Source organism: Schistocerca serialis, chromosome 3 (assembly GCF_023864345.2).
Source record: "Schistocerca serialis cubense isolate TAMUIC-IGC-003099 chromosome 3, iqSchSeri2.2, whole genome shotgun sequence".
NCBI lineage: Eukaryota > Metazoa > Arthropoda > Insecta > Orthoptera > Acrididae > Schistocerca > Schistocerca serialis.
The window spans coordinates 102,227,540-102,252,968 of NC_064640.1; the positions used below are offsets into that span (position 1 = coordinate 102,227,540).

General features: G+C 40.7%; 1 protein-coding gene across 1 annotated transcript in view; it reads right to left on the reverse strand.

The window, feature by feature from the left end:
* LOC126469770 (lysophospholipid acyltransferase 5) overlaps positions 1-25,429 on the reverse strand; it is a 175,780-nt gene that overhangs the window by 97,534 nt on the left and 52,817 nt on the right. The window contains exon 5 of the mRNA XM_050096997.1: positions 14,904-15,059. Within this exon, the coding sequence (XP_049952954.1) occupies positions 14,904-15,059 (156 nt within the window). The remainder of the gene's footprint in view (positions 1-14,903; positions 15,060-25,429) is intronic.

Here is a 25,429-nt window from a genome sequence, read left to right on the forward strand (position 1 = left end):
GTATCAAGACCTGGTATTACCAAATAAAACCTTTTGTGGCTGCCCACTTCATACATCATTGCACCTATTGCACCGGCATCCCACTTCACGTCCAACCAACACGGGATGTCTGCATCATAGGGCATATATTCACCAGGAAAGCCTACGTCATCTGTGTTGTCAACACAAATATTTACCGGTGGACACAACACAACACCAGGTCTCCACTAATGGCCGCCAGGGACCGCTACCTGTTCGCGGGGCCTGCAGGACAGCTACACCAGAGGTCGCAGCTAGCCCAGGAACTACTCTGATATGCCAGGCATGTGATCGCAGATACATCCACCAAACAGGATTTATAGGGCGGCGCACTGCCGGCAAAAGGCAGTTCAACGCACTGCTTGGAAGTATACAGAGCTGCCACCCCGGAAGCCAAGGCCAGACATCTCTTCCAGCTGGCCGATCTGTTGCAGATGGACTTGGTATAGTCAACAAACATCTTGACATCGTAGAATTGTTTATTGTGATCATTCCCTGTTAAGAATCAGGTCTTTTCAAATTATTATTTGTTATTTTATATATGTGTCAATCTGCAGTTGGGATTGAGTCTGTTGCTCCTTTCAAGATCATATTATTGATTCGTTTTGGTGAGTCCATTTCTATTCTGCTAGCACAGATACTTCAAAACCTACCATAAAATTACAAAGTGTAGAAATTCACCCGGAGGATCAATGCTTTGACAATGTAACCAACATTTAAGCCAATGTCACATGCAAGTTGAACAACATCCCAAAGAAGTACTTTTCTGACAGTTTCACGTTGTTGTATGAACATTCTGTGCATTTTACTCAAATAGGGAAGGCTATGTAGAACATCCAAAGCATTAAAACCACCATCTTAACAGTGTGGTCTATTTTTTTAAATTAATCCATCTTGTAACTTTCTGGATAGATGGAGTACGTCAGTGATTTAGGGCAATAGTTTTGAGGGGCTCAATCTGCTGTTCTTATCGCAAATGCATATAACACATGCCATGTTTTAGACACTGGAGTAAACTGTGAGTAAGAGCAAATCAACTTTAGTTGCTAATCCTGTACAGAACCTGAAAAAGAAGTTTAGAGATTTCAATTCTTCCAAGAGATAAGGAGATCTATGTTACTCATCTCTGTAGTTGTACAACTTCGAGGGTGAGTCAAATGAAAATCTTAAATATTTTTTTAAATATAATATTTATTGTGCAGAAGTGGCACAAAGCTGTATCACTTTTTCAACATAACCTCCCCCACGCTCAATGCAAGTCCTCCAGCACTTACAAAGTGTATAAATTCTTTTAGAAAAAAATTCTTTTGGTAGTTCGCGCAACCACTCATGTACCGCGTGGTGTACCTCTCCATCAGAATGGAACTTCTTTCCTTTGAGTGGTCCAAATATGTGGAAATCACTTGGGGCAAGGTCTGGTGAGTATGGTGGATGAGGAAGACACTCAAAATGCAGGTCTGTGATTGTTGCAAATGTTGTACAGGCAGTGTGGGGCCTTGCATTGTCATGTTGCAAAAGGACACCTGCTGACAGCAACCCACGTCACTTTGATTTGATTGCAGGCCGCCGGTGATTTTTTAGGAGATCTGTGTATGATGCACTGGTGACAGTGGTCCCTCTAGGCATGTAATGCTCCAAAATGATGCCTTTTTCGTTCCAAAAGAGAGTCAGCATAACCTTTCCAGCTGATGGTTCTGTTCGAAACGTCTTTGGTTTTGGTGATGAGGAATGGTGCCATTCCTTGCTCGCTCTCTTCGTTTCCGGTTGATGGAAGTGAACCCAGGTTTCATCCCCAGTAATGATTCTTGCAAGGAAGCCATCATCTTCTCGTTCAAAGTGCCAAAGAAGTTCTTCACAAGCATCAACACATCATTCTCTCATGTCAGGAGTCAGCTGCCGTGGCACCCAACTTGCAGACACTTTGTGAAACTGGAGCACATCATGCACAATGTGGTGTGCTGACCCATGACTAATCTGTAAACATGCTGCAATGTCATTCAGTGTCACTCGGCAGTTTTCCTTCACTATGGCTTCAACTGCTGCAATGTTCTGTGGAGACACAACTCGTTGTGCCTGACCTGGACGAGGAGCATTTTCCACTGAAGTCACACCATTTGCGAATTTCCTACTCCATTCATAGACTTGCTGCTGTGACAAACATGCATCACTGTACTGAACCTTCATTCATCGATGAATTTCAATTGGTTTCACACCTTCACTACACAAAAACCAAATAACAGAACGCTGTTCTTCGCTGGTGCAAGTCGCAAGTGGGGCGGCCATCTTTATACTGATACTGCGACAGTGTGTGTGCATCTGCACTATGCTGGCACCAACAGGCCATTCTGCACACTGTTTGTAGCACGCTTACCAACTTACAGGATAACAGCGTGAAATTTCGATTTGTTATTACAAATTTAAGGTTTTCATTTGACTCACCCTCGTAATTACAATACCATCTCCTGTTTCCCCCTTTGAAAAGAGTACATTTGAAGTGGTTCATTTTCTGCATTCATTTTGTGCCATGATCAGTCTTAACAAATGATCAAAATATGTATGTTTTAATTAAAATGTTTGCTTGCAGCTCCACTGCTTTCTACAGATTTATTATATAGCAATAGCGTGACTGTTTTATACAAATCATCTTAAATGGTTAATTATGTAATTTTATGCTCACAACACGCTTTTTTCCTCTCTAATGTCAGTACTCTTTTATAAAAACGGAAATGACATTCAAATAATTTGAAAGCCCCCTCAAATGCTTCATTTGAGTCGTGTAATGCCTGCGATGTCACTGGCTAGCTAGTTGCTCCTACTGTCATAATGCTCAATCACATTGATGCCTTGTTTTGGAATTTATATTTCAGAAAATGGGTTAGAAATGGTGTGTAGTACTTCACTGTACACATACAGCTGTAAAAACTCCTGAGAACTTAAAACTTCCTGGCAGATTTAAACTGTGTGCCGGACTGAGACTCGAACTCGGGACCTTTGCCTTTTGCGGACAAGTGCACTACCAACTGAGCTACCCAAGCACGACCTACAGCTTTACTTCTGCCAGCACCTCATCTCCTACCTTCCAAACTTTGCAGAATCTCTCCTGGAAACCTTGCAGAACTAGCACTCCTGAAAGAAAGGATATTGCGGAGACATGGCTTAGCCACAGCCTGGGGGATGTTTCCAGAATGAGAACTAGTTCCGCAAGGTTCGCAGGAGAGCTTCTGCAAAGTTTGGAAGGTAGGAGACGAGGTACTGGCAGAAGTAAAGCTGTGAGGACGGGGCGTGAGTCGTGCTTGGGTAGCTCAGTTGGTAGAGCACTTGCCCGCGAAAGGCAAAGGTCCCGAGTTTGAGTCTCGGTCCGGCACACGGTATTAATCTGCCAAGAAGTTTCATATCAGTGCACACTCCGTTGCAGAGTGAAAATCTCATTCTGGAAACATCCCCCAGGCTGTGGCTAAGCCATGTCTCCGCAATATCCTTTCTTTCAGGAGTGGTAGTTCTGCAAGGTTCGCAGGAGAGCTTCTGCAAAGTTTGGAAGGTAGGAGACGAGGTACTGGCAGAAGTAAAGCTGTGACAACGGGGCGTGAGTCATGCTTGGGTAGCTCAGTTGGTTGAGCACTTGCCTGCGAAAGGCAAAGGTCCCGAGTTCGAGTCTCGGTCCAGCACACAGTTTTAATCTGCCAGGAAGTTTCATATCAGCGCACACTCTGCTGCAGAGTGAAAATCTCATCCTGAGAACTTGTTTTTGCGTGTTCCAAAGAACGAGAAGATGCGTAAAATGTGGATGCAAAATGACACCATGTTAATGCACAAGTTCTCCAACTTAATTAAAAATGTCTAGCACTCTGAAGTTAACATTAATTTACCTCTGACATACATTTTACCCCTGTTACAAAGAAGGATAGCACGATTCAACGAAATTAAACTCTTGGCAAAAATTATACTTTCACCCTACTTCGAATAACATAAGACAATATTCAAAGATTGCTGGTTCAAATCCAGCTCAAAATAATATTTTAAGTTATTTGTTAAATGAATCGACAGTCCTGTCATATGAAAACCAAATCACAATTACAAAGCTTCACTACACTGATCAGAGAAAGAGTATTATTTTGTTTTCTTGCCGTTTACAAGTGCTTACACTTGCAATTGCTGTTCACAAACATCATGTTCAAAAAGATATTTCCTAGTTAATGTAACCACACACTTTTTACTTTATTAGAAACAATGTTTCTTTTTTTATCATCACAATGTCAAGCAAGGATTACTATTGTTTGAACTTTTGAAGTTTCATCATCTTACATAAAGATGAAGTAAGTCTGCTTCAGACACTGATGTTAGTTTACACTAACAAACATCACAGCTCTTACGTTTGTGTTACCTGCATGTTGTACATACTTTATATCTCTCTGTATACAAATCCTCGTCATCCTACACCTCTTTGTACTGTGGGCATACTACTAGCAATGCTTTCAAAAAAGTGAATAGTTTATACAAAAAGTAAATACATTTATCCTCAGTTGTCCACTGCTCAGATTAAGATGAATTTGAATCTATACTTAATACATCCCACCATTTAAACAACTCCTACAATGAGTTCATGCTAACGCTACTTATGTATTTCATGTAAAATTTTTAAAATAAGCAACTGTTCCAAGATTCGGCCCTGTATCCTCTTCACTTGCAATTACATGCCCTATCCGTTGCGCCAAGAATACTTTGATAAAAGTTGTTCCCCCTGCTGAGTGTCTTATATAAAGGAAATCAGCACTAAGATTTGCCAAAAATAATTTCAATGTATTTTGGGACATAGTTCATGACTAAAGTGCGCGTCATTTATGTTGGCGGCCGAGTTTAGGTTCGTTCTGCGCATCTGACGTCACAAAACACAGTCAGCCAATGAACAGAGAATGACGTTGCCACATCTCGACTGCAGTGCAGAGCATGGACGAGTGTCTTCAGTTTTAGAAACGTTCAGTCATAAAGTAATAGAACAAAAGCAATGTCTTGATAGCAGACATTCTTTTACAGAAAGTTTGGGAAAAGCATTCTTTATACTAATTGCTTCATATTCTATTAACTAATTAAACCAAACAAGCAATAAGACTCCTAATTCAGGCGATAGCAAGGAAAGGTGTTTGTATCACTCTCACAAACCGCTTTTTCGCAATAAAGAACAGCGGTAATTGTTTATTTCCTGTTGTACTTCGACGAAGCGTGAGTAATTCATAGTCATACCAACAGTGTTTGTCAGTATTTTGCGTCACGTCTTATACTCCTCATGGCATCAAGTATTCAGACGAGGTGCGTTAGCGTAGCGGTTAAGGTGTTGGGCTGCTGCGCGAAGGGTTAAGAGTTCAAACCTTATGCGATGCTTAATATTTTCATTAATTAAAAGCAATATCGAAATGCCTTACTTCACGAATTATATTCGTTTGAATGCAATTTTTTGAAATTTCTAGTGCTTTGTCTCTTCATTAACCCTTTCGCTGCTGCAGACACGTGCTCCCCGCATTCCGCGCTGTGCGCGATTTTGTCATCACTGCACTGCTCGCCTGTGCAGACACATGGTGTTCCCACTGCTTTGACACACTTATCATTCGATTTCACAAAAACTATTTGGCCCAAAAATCTGATTTTTACATGTCTTCTTGACTGATACCTTCCCCCAATAAATGACTTAATTTTGTTTCGATGTTCAACGCAGTTATTATGCAGCATTAAATGTAGTAAACCATTGCACGAAATTTTGAAGAGTTTGCAGAGGTAGAAGTCCATAGCGTATACTTTCCGTATGGTCGATTTTAGTTGCCACAATGTTGAGAATGAAATGTGGACAAGATACCTAAATCTCATAAAATTTACTGTATAATAATATCTCATTTAATTTAAGTACGACATAGGTGTCGTATGTAATATTGAGAAATATTCCGTCTTTCGTGACTGTAATAAAAGTATTATTTACACCGGACGCGTTTGGATTTATTTTAAAGGACTTCAATCAAGGAAAGGTATGGCACATACACAATGGTACTTATGTTCTTTTTCTTGTTTTTGTTCCACAGTCGCAGTTTTACCAATGATACTGAAATATATTCCTCTTCTGCAACTGTAATAAGGGACTTATTTAGACCAGACGCGTTTCTCTCTTTTGAAGCATCTTCAGTGGACAGTATTTTGTCTCCTCCATTGCCAAGTCACCTTTCGTAGTTTTGTGCTGCCGTAACACAATATTCAACGTTTGTGTTGGCAGATCAGTGTTTTAGCAAATAAATTATGTTTGTGTGTGCCACACACAAAAATTATATTTGACATAGCTCAGAGCACTTCACTGATAGACGGTATATTCAAGTCCTAATGTTTTTGTAAGTCCACAGTTTTGTTTAATGTATTTTGTCTACTTCCTTTTGATTGATTGAAGTGCTTTAAAATAAAGACAAACGTGCTCAGTGTAAATAAAACTTTTGTTACAGTCACGAAATATTACATACGACACCTATGTGGTACTTAAATGAGCTATTGTTATACAGTAAATTTTATATGAAATTTAGGTATCTTGTCCACATTTCATTCTCAACATTGTGGCAACTAAAATCGACCATACTGAAAGTATACTCCATGGACTTTTACCTCTGCAAACTCTTCAAAATTTCGTGCAATGGTTTACTATATTTAATGCTGCATAATAACTGCGTTGAACATCGAAACAAAATTAAGTCATTTATGGGGGGAAGGTATCAGTCAAGAAGATGTGTAAACATCTAATTTTTGGGCCAAATAGTTTTTGTGGAATCGATTGATAAGAGTGTCAAAGCAGTCGGAACACTATGTGTCTGCACAGGCGAGCAGTGCAGTGACAAAATCGCGCACAGCGCGGAATGCAGGGAGCACGTCTTTGTAGCAGCGAAAGGGTTAATGCGGCCGTGGTGGCTTTACTTCAGGAACTGCGCGCTCCCCCCTACACGTAAGCTTGCGAACTATGCTATACTATGGCGCTGCTTCTATTGGCGCGTGCGTCGTGTGCAACTGGCAACGCAGCAATCTCCCGCGTCTGGGCGGGCATGCGCGAGCCGCCAAGATAAAAGAATTGAACTATAACAGTCGTCAATCTACAATGAAGCACCAAAGAAAATGTTATAGGCATGCATATTCAAACACAGAGATATGTAAACAGGCAGAATCCGGCACTGTGGTCGGCAACACCTACATAAGACAAGTGTCTGACGCAGTTGTTACATTGGTTACTGATGCTACAATGGCAGTTTATCAAGATTTAAGTGAGTTTGAACGTGGTGTTGTAGTCAGCACATGAGTGATGGGACACAGCATCTCCAAGGTAGCGATGAAGTGGGGATTTTCCCATACAACCATCTCACGAGTGTACCATCAATATCAGGAATCCGGTAAAACACAAAATCTCCGACACTGCTGTGGCTGGAAAAATATCCTGCAAGAACAGGACTAATGACAACCGAAGAGAATAGTTCAATGTGACAGAACTGCAACCCTTCCACAAATTACTGCAGATTTCAATGATGGGCCATCAAAAAGTGTCAACATGCAAATGATTCAACAAAGCATCATTAATATGAGCTTCCGGAGCCAAAGGCCCACTCATGTACCCTTCATGACTGCACGACACAAAGCTTTACGCCTTGCCTGGACCCATCAACACCAGCATTGGACTGTTGATGACTGGAAACATTTTGCCTGGTTGGAAGAATCTCGTATAAAATTGTATCGAGCGGGTGGGCATGTAAGGGTATGGAGACAACCTCATGAATTCATGGACCCTGCATGTCAGCAGGGGACTGTTCAAGCTGGTGGAGGCTCTGTAATGGTGTGGGGTGTGTGCAGTTGGAATGATATGGGACCCCTGATATATCTAGATATGATTCTGACAGGTGACACATACGTAAGCATCCTGTCTGATCACCTGCATCCATTCATATCCATTGTGCATTCTGATGAGCTTGGGCAATTCCAACAGGACAATGTGACATCCCACACATCCAGAATTGCTACAGAGTGGCTCCATGAACACACTTCTGAGTTTAAACACTTCCAATGGCCACCAAACTCCCCAGACATGAACATTATTGAACATATCTAGGGTGTCTTGCAACGTGGTGTTCAGAAGAGTTCTCCACCCTCTCGTACTCTTACGGATTTATGGACAGTCCTGCACGATTCATGGTGTCATTTCCCTCCAGCACTACTTCAGAAATTAGTTGAGTTCATGCCACGTTGTGTTGCAGCGCTTCTACATGACCATGTGGGCCCTACGCAATGCTAGGCAGGTGTACCAGTTTCTTTGGCTCTTCAGAGTAATTATAAGATAGACATCTATTCGCAAAATTTCTACAATATCTTAGTTTTGAGCAGGTTTATTGATGTTGCAGGGCGCAGGGAAAAGAATGTCCATTGTTGCACATATTGCCGCTCAAATTGGGTGGACCATAACACATTATCTTTAGGAATGTTTCTGTGGTGTCACCGCCAGACACCACACTTCCTAGGTGGTAGCCTTTAAATCGGTCACAGTCTATTAGTATACGTCGGACCCATGTGTCGCCACTATCAGTGATTGCAGACCGAGTGCCGCCACACGGCAGGTCTAGTCTAGAGAGACTCCCTAGCACTCGCCCAGTTATACAGCCGACTTTGCTAGCGATGGTTCACTGATTACATACGCTCTCATTTGCAGAGATGACAGTTTAGCATAGTCTTCAGCTACGTCATTTGCTACGACCTAGCAAGGCGCCATATTCAGTTACTACGAATGTATTCTGAACAGATAATATTGTGAATCATGTACCATCAAGAGTGACGTTCATTATTAATGGATTAAAGTTAAGTATCAAACTAATTATGTCCACTTTCTGAATTCTAATTCCTTGGCATGTTCCAGACCTCACGTCAGTATAGTCCTTCCCTTCTCACGCCAGCCTGCGTGAGCTAAAACGCGTGCATTTCGGCCTCCATTAGTAACACGGTGTTGGCTCTTCTGCCAACACAACAGTTTCCAATATCAGCGCTCACAAAATTCCTTTCTATTGTTACTTAAAACTTGTAATTGTGTTTTCCATCACTAAATAGTCAAGCTGTTTGCAGAAATCTATGTAAAAAAACTACTAAGTTAGCTTTGTCCTACTCCTAGCCTGTGATGTTACCAATGCTTCAGCCAATAGCTGAGCATTTTCGATGATGTGACCAAATATTGATAGTTAATGATTTGTAAGCTTTAATTACAAAAAAAATAACAAGTCTTTTGTGAGACTATTGACAATATATGCTAATTTAATGTTATAATCACTCTGAATAATAAGTCTGAACCATATTTTTAACATAGGAAAGTAGCCTATCGCTTTTTATCTACTAATTTTTTAATATCATGCCAAACATACACTTTGCCATCATTAGTTATCGTACTAAACACCTTGTTTTAACAACTTTATCAAATATTCATTTAAGTTACAATTTTGCCGTGTGTGTGTTGTCACAATTAAATGTTTGAAATATGATGCAACACTATGCTTGTCTAATTCGCTGAACATACACACTTTTATGATTTTTCAGCATTCTTTTCCAACAACTATATCGCAATCAACAATTCCAGTCTTTCAACTTGCTGAAAATAGTCATGCTTGTTTCCAATAGATCTAATACATGATGTCCCGCTCAAAAGAGGCCCCACAAACAAACATTTGCTTGAATTACACTTAAATGCTTTGTATAAAAATTGGGAAATTAAATGAACATGTTATACCATGTTCAGGGGGAAATAAAGGTGAATCACAAAAGGTGCTAAAAGTTACTGTCCTCAACTTGTAAACACGGTTGATCATGATGCTGCAGATTCTCAAAGGTTGCTGCCAGAACCTCTGCTGCCTGGATTTCACGGATGATGTTCTCTTGTATATCTTCCAAGTTGTGTGGTTTGTTGCTGTAGACCGTGACTTTTAGGCCACTCTATAGGAAAAAGTCAGGTGGTGTTAAATCAGGTGACCTTGGGGGCCATAGTCTTTTCGAAATCACTCTGCCGCAGAAAAATTATTGGACCTCAGCCATGGTTACTAGAGATGTGTGGCTTGTGGCAGGTACCTGCTGAGGTACATTGTCCAACTAGTTCACAAATTCCCAAAACATTTCAACGTAAACTGCACTTGTCACAGTAGACTTGAAAAAATTTGGTCTGATAATGCGAAACTATGATATTGCACAAAACACGCCAATCTTTTGTGAATGCAGGGGTTGCTCGACCAGTCCAAGTGGATTTTCATTACACTACAAATGTGTATTCTGAGAGTTCACATAGCCAGAGAGGTGGAACCATGCCTCATCACTGAACCATGGGTACTGCAATATTCCTGGCCCCTGACCAATAAACTGCTGAGACCAACAGCAAAATGTAATGTGTTTGTCTTTGTCATTGACATTCAGTTCCCGAACAACTGTAAACCTGTATGGATACATGACGGCTTTCTTCGTAACTCTGTGACATTCGATATTCCTGAGATAAATGTCGAACAAACTTTACATCAGTTACTTTTCTTCCAATGGTGGCAACCGTTCCCCGCTGTGAAGATCCAATGCCGTTCCACTGCTCTCCATCTTATTCAGTAACTTTTGTATGCAGCACTTAGACTGTAAATGCTTGTCACCACACCACTCAACGAACATTCACTGATATGTCTTAATGGAACTAGTAATCCAATATTGTTTCACAAGAAACACACACTCTTCGACACAGTAGCAATACATTGTCTCTAAACATTGAGCTCCATCCACAGCAATGCGTCAAACAATGTTGCAGAGTGCAGTGTTGCCATGTCATACATCACGGTGCAATTTCAGCAGAATTGCTACACGTTTGTGGAGCCTCTTTTGAGTGGAACACCCTGTATAATTCAAACATGGTCCATCTTCTGAAGCAACTGAGGCTTTCGTCGTAAGCCAGTGGGTGATAAAAAGATTTCCGTTTGAAGGCTATATAGTCCAGAATCCGTACGTCCATCAGGCAAAATCTGAGCAGTGAAGCAATCATTCCCCAGATGCACAAGATTGGAGATACCCATTTGGTAAAACACTGTGTCCTGCTGCGTGAAGAAGTCTCTAACTGCCTGCTTTCCACATCCTTGTCAGACAGGAATTGTTGACACTTCAAAGCTTTTTCTAAGGAACCAAAGGCATGACCATCACATGGAGAGATATCAGCTCAAGCATCTCCCACTTGAATTGTCATAACTTCTGCATTACAACATTTGTGATCTGGAGACATGCATTATCCTGAAGCAGCAGCACCATTCTACAATGGCGGTTATTGACAGACATGCTGCCTCATACACATACTTCATTCCCATATGGATGTCTATTGGTGTTTGACCTTTGGCAGTCAAGAAAATAACACCACCACACTGGTCCTGTTTGGACGCATTTGGTAATAAGTTTGCCATAGCTTACATTTCCGCATTTACCACATGCACGTCGAAAAGACACCAACACCACATTAAACCCTTGTCTACATGTATTTGCTTATATATCCACATCTGAGTCGATCTACGTTGCACATGTGATATCATACAGAGATTGCAGTGATGTAACAAGGTCAGCACCTCACATCAATACCACAGAAGTTAACGATGTCTTGCTGCATTCCACAAAGACCATTGGGAGGCGCTGGTGAAGCTATGCCCTGTCTCCCAGTGCTGCAGTGCCACTGCACCGAGATCAACATACATCCGAGCAGAGGAAGGCTTTCCCAGTCCATGTCCTCTGAGCAAGGAGATAATGATCTCTGATCAAGGAGATAACATACTCTAGTTAGAACACATGTGTTATTCATGTTACAGATGGAACTGTATTTTCAAACTTTGTACCTCTATACTTCGAGAGATGAGTTTAGTAACTCTGTGCATCAAGTGATGCTTTAATATTCAAAGGCAGCTTTAAATATTCAGCATATTCTTGTGGCTATAGATTGCATAAAGTTGAATAAATATTTTTATCTTTCTTTTAATAAAGTGAACTAATATTTCACATATCATAGTTCTGATCAACCACCTCCCAGAGTTCTGATCAACCACCTCCCACAGTTATGAGCAGATGACTGTAGTTTTCTCAAGTCATAACAGCATATATGCTGCAGAAAGGCCCTCAAATGAAAACATTTTGATCGCCCCTTATACTATTAATGTGTATAAATGTACAAAAATTTATTTATTAAGCGACCAATAAAACCAAGTTTTTGAAAACAGCCACAAGTCGCAATTTGTATTTTTTCAACTTGTAGCTGTTTTCAAAAACTTAGTTATTTACTATTTGCAGTAGTCAGAATACCATAGACTTGAGCAGCAGCTTTTAATACTAAAAACTGAATGCAGATAATGATAATGTCCTTTATAAGAATATCACAGACTTGAGCAGCAGCTTTTAATACTAACAACTGAATGCATACAATGATAATACCCTTTATACAAGTAGTTTTTTTGCTGTAAATAACAAAAGCAATGTAGCATAAAAATCATTATTATCATCACATTATTGGTCATGTACTTTTAAACATCACACTCAAAATACAACATCCTAAAACATAAAATCAAACGTCTCTCATCAGCAGAAAAATGAGCAATTAATTAGAACTTAGAATCATTTAGCATGCAATTATGTGCTGTGTAGTGGAAATATTGACATTAACACATTTCCCATGCTAACTGGTACACCAAATGTGAATAGCATGAAGAAGTATAGGCGCTCTCTCTCTCTCTCTCTCTCTCTCTCTCTCTCTCTCTATCCCCCCCCCCCCCCCCCCCCCCAACAATAAGAGTCTTATTGTACTTTGTAGCATTTCACGTGGGTGAGTAAAGTTAACTTAGAATTTTCAGCAATACCATAAAATACTGAGGAATATTTCCCACCAAGTGGTGAAGACTTCATTACAGGAGGATTATTGAGATGGTCAAAACCAAAGATTATAAGTGATCTACACTCTCTTTTTGAAAACATTTGGAAAACTGAAAAGATTCCGGAAGAGTGGAAAATGGCATTAATCCTCCCATTATATAAAAAAGAAGGCAAACAAAATGTTGACAATTACAGAGGACTATCACTTCTGCCAGTGGCACACAAGATATTATCAAAAATTCTCCTCAACAGAGTTGAAGAAACTTTAGACAAACTACTGGGAGAATATCAGTGTGGTTTTTGAAAGGTAAGATCCTGCACAGACCAGATTTTTAACTTAAAATCAATAATTCACCAAAAAATGTTAACCGGAAAACTTTAACAATATCGTGTATCGGGTTCAAGAAAGCATTTGATTCTGGAGACAGAGAAACACTGGATATCATCATTAGTAAATTCTATCTAAAGTTAAATTTGGGTCAAGGGCACCTTTATGATAGTTGGGGAGGGGGGTGCTGGCTAGATACGGGGTATGGAGTATTTTTAATATTTTGGAAGATAATGACGACTTGTTGGTAGCTATACCAATGTTCCAATTCTGACCCTGTTAAAAACCTGTGTAATACTGACTTTAAAACAATTTTATTGTAAGAAAAGCACCTGACTACACTATATTTTTCTCATTCCCTGAGAGCTAGGCCCCACACCGTCTGAAATAAAATTGGGTTTTAGACGTAAGGACAGCCTGTCACCTCCACTGTTAACTGTGTTTTGGGAGAAAAATTGTAAGAATCTGGAATTTGGAGCTACAAAATCTCAAAACTGAACCAATAATTCTGGGAAGGCAATCAAATGGAATTAAAGTTAAACTGTCTGGCTTTTGCAGATGATTTTGCAATACTTTCACAAAATCTGATGGAAGTAGTTACTGAAATACATCTTCTGAAAAAAATAGTGAATAGAACTGGACTCAAAATTTCAGATGAAAAACAAAATTGATGACAAATATTTAAAAAACTGCAACAAAACACCCAGACACACAAATATGTAAAACAGAGCACATTAGTAAATTTGAATATCTTAGAGAAACTGTACAGCGGAATGGACTAGAAAAATTTGCGATGGCTGTAAGAGCTAATAATAAGGAAAAGAGTATGTATGGTTTGATAAAAATATATATATATAACAGGAATTGAAAATCTAGAAAAACAAAACTTAAAGACTATACCACAGTGGTAACCCGAATGTTTGTGTGAATGCTTAACGATGAACTACAAGCTGCGCAGAATAGGGGTATTTGAAAGACGGATCATTAGAAAAATAATGGGTGCAATACAAACTACAGATTGTTGGAAAATGAGAAGTAATGAAGAAATCTATAAAAATAAAAAAATATTGGAAGTAATGGCAAAGCGAAGATAAATCCTCTATGAACACTTCTATCAAATGAATGTGAATGTGCTAAAAAAAATGTATTTATGGAAAAGAAAGAGACAATACCATGAATCACAGAAGTAAAAAAAGAACTGAAAAGAAACAATAACAGAGAATTGAAGATAACAGAAAGAAACCTTTCTAACAATAAAATACTAAATTTCCAAGGCAGAAGAAATACAAAATTTGGAACAAGATGGACAGAAGAAAGAAAATTACAACATGGGGAGAAGACGAAGGACTACTGGAAAAATAGGAAACAACGAAAGAAGAAGAACTGAAGTTGTTACATAATCCTACTTGGTCAGTATGAAGATTAAAAAATGCTAAATAATCCTACATTTATGGACTTTCATTATACTAAATAAATAAAAGGACTAACAACGATTCACATGAAGGAGGGAGGAGAGGTGGTAAGTAGAAATAAACTATAACCATGATAAATGCATAATTATATATTTTTAGCAACATACAGACATATCACTTTGCTACTTAATCTTCCACCAAAGTTGAGAAGTAAGTTTTCAAAACAGCATATTTATTTTTACCTGATCATACTTCCCTTTCACAAAATTCAAATATCTCCTCATTGGAAACTGTGGTCCAACAAGGAAACTCCCTGGGAAGTAGGCATGTGCTGCAATTTCCAGGAGTGATGGCACATGTTGTAGTGCAGTCTCCCTCTGATTCTTTGGCACGAGCTCCTAGAAAACATAATATAATTGTTGCTTTGAAATTGCTAGTAATGTGATGCTCTTGTTTCACTCTGCTCAATTTTGGTTTGGATATAGTTTTGGCATCAAGCTCTATCTTCAGGCAGATGGTTCAGTGACAAAGAACATTCCTACATCTGAAAAGCATAGGCTCAATGCTTAATACATGATTTTCAGTGCTTCCATAACCAAGGGCACCAAAGTGTTTGGTGTTTCAAGAGGCACCATATCGAAGATTTATACAGTCTACAGGGGCAACAGAAAAATATTGCCCACTAAATCACAATGTGTATGGAAGTGTGTGTTAAATGATCATGATAAGATGGTTGCCAAAGAGGACTTTGATGAAAAATAAGAAGACGACAGCTGCAAAAGTCACTGCAGAACTGAATTCGCACTTGTGAACTCTGTCAGCACCAAAACATCACGGGAGCTCCATAAGCTTGGAATTGCAGAGTGAGCTGAAATTCCCAAACCACACATCACTCAGGCAAATGTGAATACAGGAAAATGTGGTGCCAAAGCCAGGTATTACCTGGACAACAGAGCAATGGAAAAAAGTCATTTTGTCAGACGAGTCTCATTTCACACTGTCCCCAACTTCTGGCTGAGTTAATGTCCCACGAGTTAAATGTGGTGGAGGTTTGGTAATGATTTGGGCAGCCATATGACATTCTAAGGGTCCCATGGTTACTCTGCAAAGTGGCATTACTGTCAAAGATTATGTGTAAATTTTGGCTGATCAGGTCCTTTCCGTGGTACAACATTTGTTCCCCAATAGGGATACTATGTACCAAGACAAGTTGTTCACATGGCTCACATCGTCCAGGTCTGGTTTTGTGAGCACAAGGATGAAGTGTTGCAACTCCCATCGTCACCACAGTCACCAGATCTCAGTATTATTGTATTACTGAGCCTATAGTTTTATACAAACTTTCCACTAATTTACAGGAAGACTGGTAGAAGATTCCTTTGAAAATAATACATGAGCTGTATTTATCCACTCCAAGGAAATGGGAAGCTGTTTTGAATGCCAATGGTTTTCCTACATTGTATTAGGCATGGTAATGTGTTGCATTTCTTGTGTTCCCATATTTTTGTCCACTCCTGCATATGTAAATAAGTAATTTTCAAGAAGCTAACTTATAACCACAATTTAACTGAAATGAAAATAAAACAGCTACAGTAATCAAAGTAAAATTGTGCAGCATTGAGAAAAATGGATTCTCTTGTTAATTTTTTTCCAGTCAGTCTGAAAAGTACCTCCAACTGTTCTAACAAGGGATCTCCCCACCACACACCACTCAGATTTTGTGGTAAGAGGGCCCAGAGGAGAGCCTGTCAAAAACTGAATACAGATCAAGCATGAAAACAGGAAGCTGTGAGATATACCTTCTTGCTCAATATAGGTGTTTGTATGAATGTGAATGTGATCACTCCCAAGGAAATGATGAAAACATAATAGTTTGTCACATAAGCTGCAACAAATGAACGCAACAGTTTCACCTACCACACAGTTTCTCTGTGCTCTGTCAAAATATAAGTTTTTACTGTTTTTGAAGTTGTGTTCCTTTTGGAGGTTTTGAGAGCTGAATTCTTTTGTTGTAACATACTTCACACCTGTTTATTTGTTGTTTTCACTTCTGTGAGATGTCTATGTGGTACCCTGCCTGCTATCACTATTCATTACATTTATATAATGACCACTTATCCAAGACATCATTGCCATTTCAGGCTGCTTTTTATTACACTTCTTTTTTTTTTTTTTTGACCACTCACTGTTTCTATTTTGCTCTTTTTTCCCCACAGTTCAATACACCTTCTTCCTGTTTTCATGTTTGATCTGTGTTCAGTTTTTGACGGGCTATCCACTGGGCCTTATTACCATTAATCTGAGGGGGTTGTGATGGGGAGTTTCCCTTGTAAGAAGACACAATGTAAATGTATCTAAAATTTTCTCAAATTATGGACTAATACAATATTACCACATACAAAACTTCAATATTATTTAACTTTACAGTTGACTTAATACCAGTGTTTATTTCAGTGTAATGTAAAGACTGAAGTCTAAAGGAGAAATGTGTCTAGCAGTGGGTGTAAACTAGGTGGTGGTGGTGGTGGTGGTGGTGGTGGTGGTGGTGATATGTTTGCAAATGAACAATACCCAATACAGTAACACTGAAAAAAGTAAACTAATGGTCTGAACTACAGCTGATAGATGGAGAATGACAGGCATACAAAACATGGAACTCTACAAAGAGCTGTAAAATATAAAAGTAACAATATGTATTAGAATAGACTGCTAATTATGACAATGAGGAGGCATTGACCAGCAGACAGGTACATTTAAAAGTACAATGTTGGACATTATTTAGATATCAGACAAAGTCCTTTACCAGATGTGTTTCTTCATCCAATGAAGAGCATTGTTTGGTAGCTAAATAATACAGAACAGTCCACTTTTAGATATGCCTGTCTGCTTGTCAATGCCTCCTCATTGTCGTAAGTAGCAATCTGATCCACTTCATAACACTATTGTTATTCCAGCCAAGACACTTCATTTTTCATAACAAATAAAAAGTTCTTAGAGCAGAATGAAAGCACTAGTACACAGAATGTCATCAGTATACTTAGTGTGTAACTGTCTGCTCCTTGTAGTTACGTGCTATTTATATATGAGCTAAATTCTTAGCAATGGAATTCTTTTCTGAGAAGCATGTGCTTGATTTATAGATATAAATTCCAAACTACAGAAACCACTACAAGAATAACAAATAAAAACAGTCATCAGATTTATTTTAAATAACTTCAGTAAATGTAGTGATTCTAGCTGCACCTTTTAAGAGTATCCATTAACTGGTATAACAACATTAACAAAAACAATAGCAATTATTACATAAAAAGTTCTAACTTTGAACAGGAACTTACAGACCTAGACATAAATTTCAATTAAAAGAAAGAAGAAGAAGAAGAAGAAGAAGAAGAATAGAGATCTGAAACAACTTACCAAATATTTAAAATAAATCTGAAACACACTACACAGCAAACGGATAATTAAACAACACAGAGTACACGAACGTGTTATTCTAATTAGGAACACAACGAAACACATGGTCATAGAAGAGATACAACCTATTTGGTGATGGAGTAACACCAAATAGGATAGACTGAAAGCAGTTTACATGTCTCAAACACATTTGAAAACATAAAGATGCTATCGGCATCAAGTGTCACTGTCATAGTGTTGTGCACACACGGCAGACCAGGCTGTCCCTGGCGGCCACCTCAGGTAGTTGTGGGCACACTGTTTGAATGTCAGCATGCACTACGTTTGCCATAGTGGCCCAACTTATGACTGATGTGGGTGGTAGGTATGGTAACCTCCTTTCTTGTGGAGGGGGATTGGGGGGGTGGGGAGCAAGTGTCACTATCCACGATTCTGTGACTGAAAAGATGTCCAGTGCGGTGCCAGGTGCAGCAGCCAAAAGTGTGAGAAATTCTGAATCCATCTGGACTGGTGCGTATGGACAAAAGTGAGTGAAACAAGTGCACCCCCAATGCCTGTCGAGCCCAGTGGACAGGATTAGTGATAAGGGAGTGGGGACTATCTGGACGTCAGAGTCTATAACAAGGGGTGCTGGCATGGGCATCAATGGTGGTGTACTGGAGAGGGGAGGTTCTGGCATTGGACACGTGGCTTCCACCCCACTGATGGCAGTGACCTCTCAGCACAGTGGGAGGCAATGCCACCGGCCACAGAAAGCAAACCTGCTGTCAGTTCTGACGAAGCACACACTGACAAGGTACGTGGGTACGACCAGGCCTGCTTGACCCTGGTGTGCGCAGGGCCCACAAAGGACAAGGTGTTGGGCCCATGGGCAAAGGAGGGGACCCTGTGCCCATCCTGGGAGGGAACTGGTTCCGGTGGCATGCCACAAGTCGATCTTTGCTGCAAACCATGAAGATGTGATGGGCGTACCTGCTGTGGAAAACAGCCGGAATCCAGTTAGGGCACTGTCTAAACATCCTGGCCCAAACTGTTGTGCTAGGTGCAATGTCAACAAAACCAGTGGTGATGGGAGATGCCTGCTGAGCAGCAAGAGGATGAGCAGTGTCCGTGGCTGACGGCTGCACAGCAGCTCAGCAGGGCTTTTGGCCTCAATTGCCACAGTCTTGTAAGAGCTTTTTTTTCCCCAAAATAAAAACAGTGACAGCCTCCTCGGCTGGGAAACCTTTTACATACTTGCACATCTATATTTTAATCATATGGACAAAACATTCAGCGTTGCCATTCAACTGTGTGTGGAATAGTATGGAAAGGAGGTACCATGATGTGGTGAATGCCACTTGTGCGTACAAAAGTCTTTGAAAAATTCTGCCACAAACTAAGGACCATTGTCCAAAACCACAGGGTAAAGTAAACCTTCTATAGAGAATACTTTCAACAGGGCACTGACAGTCACAGAAGGACAACGAACGACATAGGAGAAATGAGAAAAAGCATCATTTGCTAATAACCAGAAAATGTTTAAAAATGGACCAGTGAAATCAATGTGGACTCTTTTCCAAGGCTGTGTAGGGGCTGGCCATAGCAAAAACACAGTGTGTGGCATCACCTGCTGATCCAAACACTTGTAGCAGGCCATGACAAGGTGTTCCACTCTTCTACAATGCTCAGCCAAAACACATGGGGAAATGCCAGTGGTTTTATGCAAGAAATCTTCCAGTGATCCTGATGTCATAAGCAGAGGACCTCCAGCCATAGAGCCACAGGAGTACCAACGCAGGAAGTAAACCCTTCTATAGAAAAGAGAATAAAAATAAGTATACTGAGACGGGCTCTTTTAAGGGTTGGTGACCCTGAGTGGTAGAAGGGGATCCCCTGACAAGAGTGAGCATTGCAGGAACATAGTAGTATGTAAATTCACACTGTAGTGTAAAGTTGCACGAAAGATGTCGGTAAGAAATCCTACCAAATTTTTCTGCGAAACAAAAGTATACGGCGAAGGTGTTATGAACAGAATGAGTGTGTTTAAGTGGTGCAGGGAGTTTAGGGGAGGCACAATAAACATTCATGACAAACAGAGGAGTTGAATACCTTCAATTTCAACTGATGAGTTGAAACACAAAAAAATCATGGAAACTGTCTGTGAGGACTGCTGACTCACAGTGGATAAAATTTCTGCAATGTTTCCACAACTCATCAGAAGTCCTTTATACAAGACTCTCACAGAAGCGCTGGGGTACTGGAAACTGTGCACAAGATGGTCCCAAAACAGCTGAAAGAGCAGCAAAATAAAAATTGGGCCAATAATGCCCGCTGGTTTCTTGAGTGAATTGAATTAGAAAGTGAGGATTTTCTGAGCTCTATTGTGACTGGAGATGAAATGTAGGTGGCTCATTACTCACCAGAGACAAGAAAACAATCATCACAGTGGTGTCACACCAATTCCCCATCTGCCAGAATGTTCAAACAGAAAAGGCATCATTTCGGTTGAATTTCTGGTTTTGGGGAGGGGGGAAAGGGGGGGGGGGGGAGATCAATGCACAACAATATTGTGAGACCCTAAAAAACTCAAAAGGAGCATTCAAAACAAAAGGAGAGGAATGTTCATGAGAGCAGTGAGCTTGTTGTATGATAACGCACATACTTGCACAGCCTTGACCACCAAGGCACTCTTGGACTCATTTGGCTGGGATGTTCAGAATCACCCCCATATCATCTCTCCTCCCTAAGGCACATGAATGGAATTAAATTTTCAACTGACACACAGCTGCTCTGAAGTGGGGGAAGGAGATGGAGGGAGAGTTCTTCTAGGAGGGCATAAGAAGTTTATGCCACAGCTCACTAGATGAACTGAACGGGATGGCAATTATGTGGAAAAATAGTCAAGTGTATCAATAGTATCCTGTATTTTTTTTTCAAATACACATTTTCCATAAAAAAGATATTTCCTCAACATGCCTCGTATCATGCGTACGACCTGCTCGAGTACTGAATCTGTCTCCACAGCAGAGGAACTGGTGGTGGGAAAGCCATCTACAAGATGTACAACTCTGCTTCCGCCGTTTGGCGATAGGTGGCGACAACAGTAAGTAGCGGTCGAAAGAAACAGATCGCAGACGTCAGGCAGTTAGCTTGGACCTCGGCCAACATACCCTCATTCAAACATTATTCGGTTTGTGTCTGCATCATAAAGTTGTTATTGATTGAAAATGTCAGTTTACGAGCCTAATTATCATCATTTGCGGGAGGTGTTACTGTTTTGTTTCAACATGAACAAAACAGCAGCTGAGTCTCATCGAACGCTCTCAAGTACGTATGGTAAGGATGCTATTGGTGAAAGAATGTATTGTGAGTGGTTTCAACGCTTCAAGGATGGTAATTTTAACATCGTAGATGGGCACAGTGGTGGAAGAGAGAATGTTTTCAAAGATGGAGAATTGGAGACATTGCTGGGTGAAGACTCGCATCAAACACAAGAAGAACTGGCACGACTAGTGGTAGTGACACAGCAAGCCATTTTAAAACGTCTCAAGGCTATGGGCATGATTCAGAAAGAAGGAACTTGGGTCCCGTGTGAGCTGAGAGCAAGAGACACTGAACAGTGTTTGTGTGTTTGTGAACAGTTGCTACTGAGGCAAAAACGGAAGGGATTTCTGCATCACATTGTGACCGGGGACAAAAAATGGGTTCATTATGATAACCCTAAATGCAAAAAATCATTGGGATATACCGGCCATGATTCCATGTCGATGGCCAAACCGAATATTCATGGCTCCAAGATCACGCTCTGCATTTGGTGGGACCAGCTCAGCGTCGTGTACTATGAGGTGTGAAAACCAAGTGAAACAATCACAGGTGCTCATTATCGAACGCAATTAATGCATTTGGGCATGGCATTAAAAGACAAACGGCCACAATACAGTGAGAGGCACGATAATGTGATTTTGCAGCATGACAATGCTCGACCTCACGTTGCAAAAGAGGTCAAAACGTACTTGGAAACGTTAAAATGGGAAGTCCTATCTCACCCGCCATTGCTCCCTCTATCACCTGTTTAGATCAATGGCACATGGCCTGGCTGACCAACACTTCCGGTCTCATGAAGACGTCACAAATTGGATCGATTCGTGGATTGCTTCAAAAGATGAACATTTTTTTTTTTTTAATGCAAGATTCATACACTGCCTGAAAGATGGGAGAAAGTAGTAGCCAGTGATGGAAATACTTTGAATGATACACATGTAACCATTTTGTTTCATTATAGCCTCAAATGTTGGGGAAAAAATGGCAGAAGCAAAGTTGCACACCTTGTACCACATGCCTTACCTCCATATCCAGTTGAAAATAAAGCAGTTTCTCCTGGTCAAATGGGGGGTCAGGGCCCATGGGGACCTGGGAAAGAGCATCCGCGTTTGTATGTTGTGACACAGGACGAAAATGGATCTCATAAATGTACTGAGACAAGAACAGAGCCCAACACTGAAGACAAAGTGTGGCTTTGTCCAGTAAGGATGCCGGTTAGACAGGGAAAACAAAGGCTTATGGTCGGTAATTAAATAAAATTCTGCACCATGCAGAAATTTTTTGAGGCATAGACAATAACAAGAGCTTCTTTTTCCCCTGATAACAATGTTGCTGAACTGAGTTGAGCATTTTCGGTGCAAAGGCAATAGGCTGTTTGCAATCATTTGCATGGTGATGGGCTAGGACTGCTCTCACTCTGTACTGTGACAGAACCCTGGTCAGGACCAGATGCTTGCTGGGTCGAAATGATGCAAGACAAGGTGTGGAGCAAAGACTATCTTTAAGCTGCACAAAGGCATGCTCATAGGCTGCAGACCAAACAAATGGAGCACTTTTCCAAAGCAACAGATGCAAGGGGTGGGTGATAGTAGCTACTCTGGAAATAGCATGCCACTTTGTTGAGGAATGCCTGAAGCTCTCATAGATTAGACCGACAGGACACAGCTGTAATCCCAGCAAAATGTTGTTCCATGTGGCGTATGCCCTGCTGGGAAATTTCATGGCCCAAATAAATGATGGTAGGCAGGAAAAAGTGAGACTCAGGGAGATTACATTTGACAACCCCACAGCCTGTAGAACAGCAAACAAAGGACAGAGGTTACATTGGTGATCCTCTGTGGTAGAATCTGTCACAATTACATCATCAAGACAGTTAATGCAATGAGGGACAACCATCATAACCTGTTCTAAAAAACACTGAAAGGTGGCAAGCACACAAGTGACCCCAAACATTAGTCGTTGACACTGATAGAGGCCGAAAGACGTATTAAACACAGGCAACTGTTCCGATGCCTTGTCCAACAGAATCTGAAGGTAGGCTTCGGCAAAGTGGATTTTTGAAAAGAACTGATCACCAGCCAACTTCGTGGGCAACTCCTCTAGGCTACACAGGGATAAGTGTCTATGACTGACTGTACACTAATAGTAACTTCGAAGTTCACAGACCTGAAGCTGACCAGACGGTTTCTTTACAAACACTAAGGACATAGCCCATTCACATGAGGAAATAGGCCTAATTATCCCAATGATGTTAAGTGATCCAGCTCTGTCTTAATCTGATCACATAAAGCTACCGGCAATGGCCTCTCCTGAAAAAAGCGAGGGTGGAAAGAGGGTTTGAGTTTGAGAGTGATATGTGGTGTTAAATTGTTTGCACAACCTAATCCTGGGTCAAACAGAGCCAAAAACTCAGACAACGAGGAATCTACTTTGTGATAAGCCACTTGGTAGAACACCACATCTGCAATAGAAAAACTAAAAGTATCAAAGGCATTTACCCAAACCAATTTTCAGTACTCACAGCATTAACCATCAAGTATGTAACAGAACAGACAACTGGCTTTTTAACATTGTCGATCATGAATTGCCTGAGAACAGGAATCTACTGTTAGTTATAGCTTACCAATTGATGCTTGATGCATACCAATGGGGATTTGATCCTGGCAGAGATCTGCCTGTTGAGTGGGGACAGGGTGACTCTCACATTGATTTATACGATAATTGGCTTATCCGTCACATGGACTTCAATGAAAAGTTTGTACTGGCCTGCATACAATGGCGAACACAATGACGAAACAGTACGAAATCGACGTCCAGTGACTCCTGCAATGACTCCTGTCTGGGTAGAGATTGACATACCACTGCTATGTGGTGACCTTCTGTTTCTGTTTTTTTTTTTTTAATTTTTTTTTTTAAATGACATGAGGCCACCCACTCATGCTGTATGAAACAAGAGGGGCACAACATAAGAAGTGGCATTTGATGTTCCTGCATATGATGTGTTTGTCTGTGGCAGTCCGGATGGCTTGTTTGTACTGTGGCTACCTCCTCTTCCCTCCAGCATGCTAGGCTCCATGCGCCAGAGATGCATGCTGTCAAAAATGACAACATCACTCCAAGCCTCTAACTGGCACTACATGGCACAGGAGACCTTGAATGACTGCAATATTCGAAACCTCTACTAACGTGGGGTCTTCAAACTGAAGGACATATTACTGCACTCTCTTATCTGGGCCAAACAAGTTATTGAATCTCTGACCACTGTATCTGCATAAGCCTCCCGAGACTTAGCTATGATGAATCGACACTTACAACTGAGGTCATGAAAATTGGCTGCCCAAAATCGATATATGATTGCTGCAGCTGTTTGCGACATTTGTAGAATACAACACATGCAGCAACCACATGTGTATGCTTGTGACGATAGGGGGACAGCAAACTACACATATTGTCAAAAGAAAGTGACGCTGGTTCTTGCAGAGGAGCTAACTGGCACAGTAAGTAAGGGGTATGCACGATCAGAAGCATGACAGACCTCCATGTCTGGCACCCGGAACACCAGGAAATTATGGCAAAGCTGCTTCTCGTAAATGTCCCAGTCTTCCAAGGATTCATCAAAGGAGGGGAACAGCAGCAGGTGAACAACTGGTGGCTGAGCCTGGGTCAACACAACCAACAACCGTTCCAACATGGCCTTGCTGTTGTTGCAGAAGTGACTGAAGTAAAGCCTTTTGACTCTTGATATTGTCACTTGCGTTATAACTAGGAACACAAGGAACTGCACATCCATAAAAGAGATACAATTTATTGGTTCACAGAGTGGTCTCAACATGAATACAATGAAAGTCGTTTACATGTCTCTAACACTTTTAACATCTGAGGGCCAGGAGGCCAGTGCATGCTCTTATAAAGATTATAAAGATGCTATCCACATCAAATGTCACGGGTGTATTGCTGCATGTGCACGACGGACCTGGTGATGGCGGTCAGAGACTGGGATGCTCCTGGCCAGCTGCCTTGGGTAGTTGCAGGTGTGCTGTTTGAATGTCGG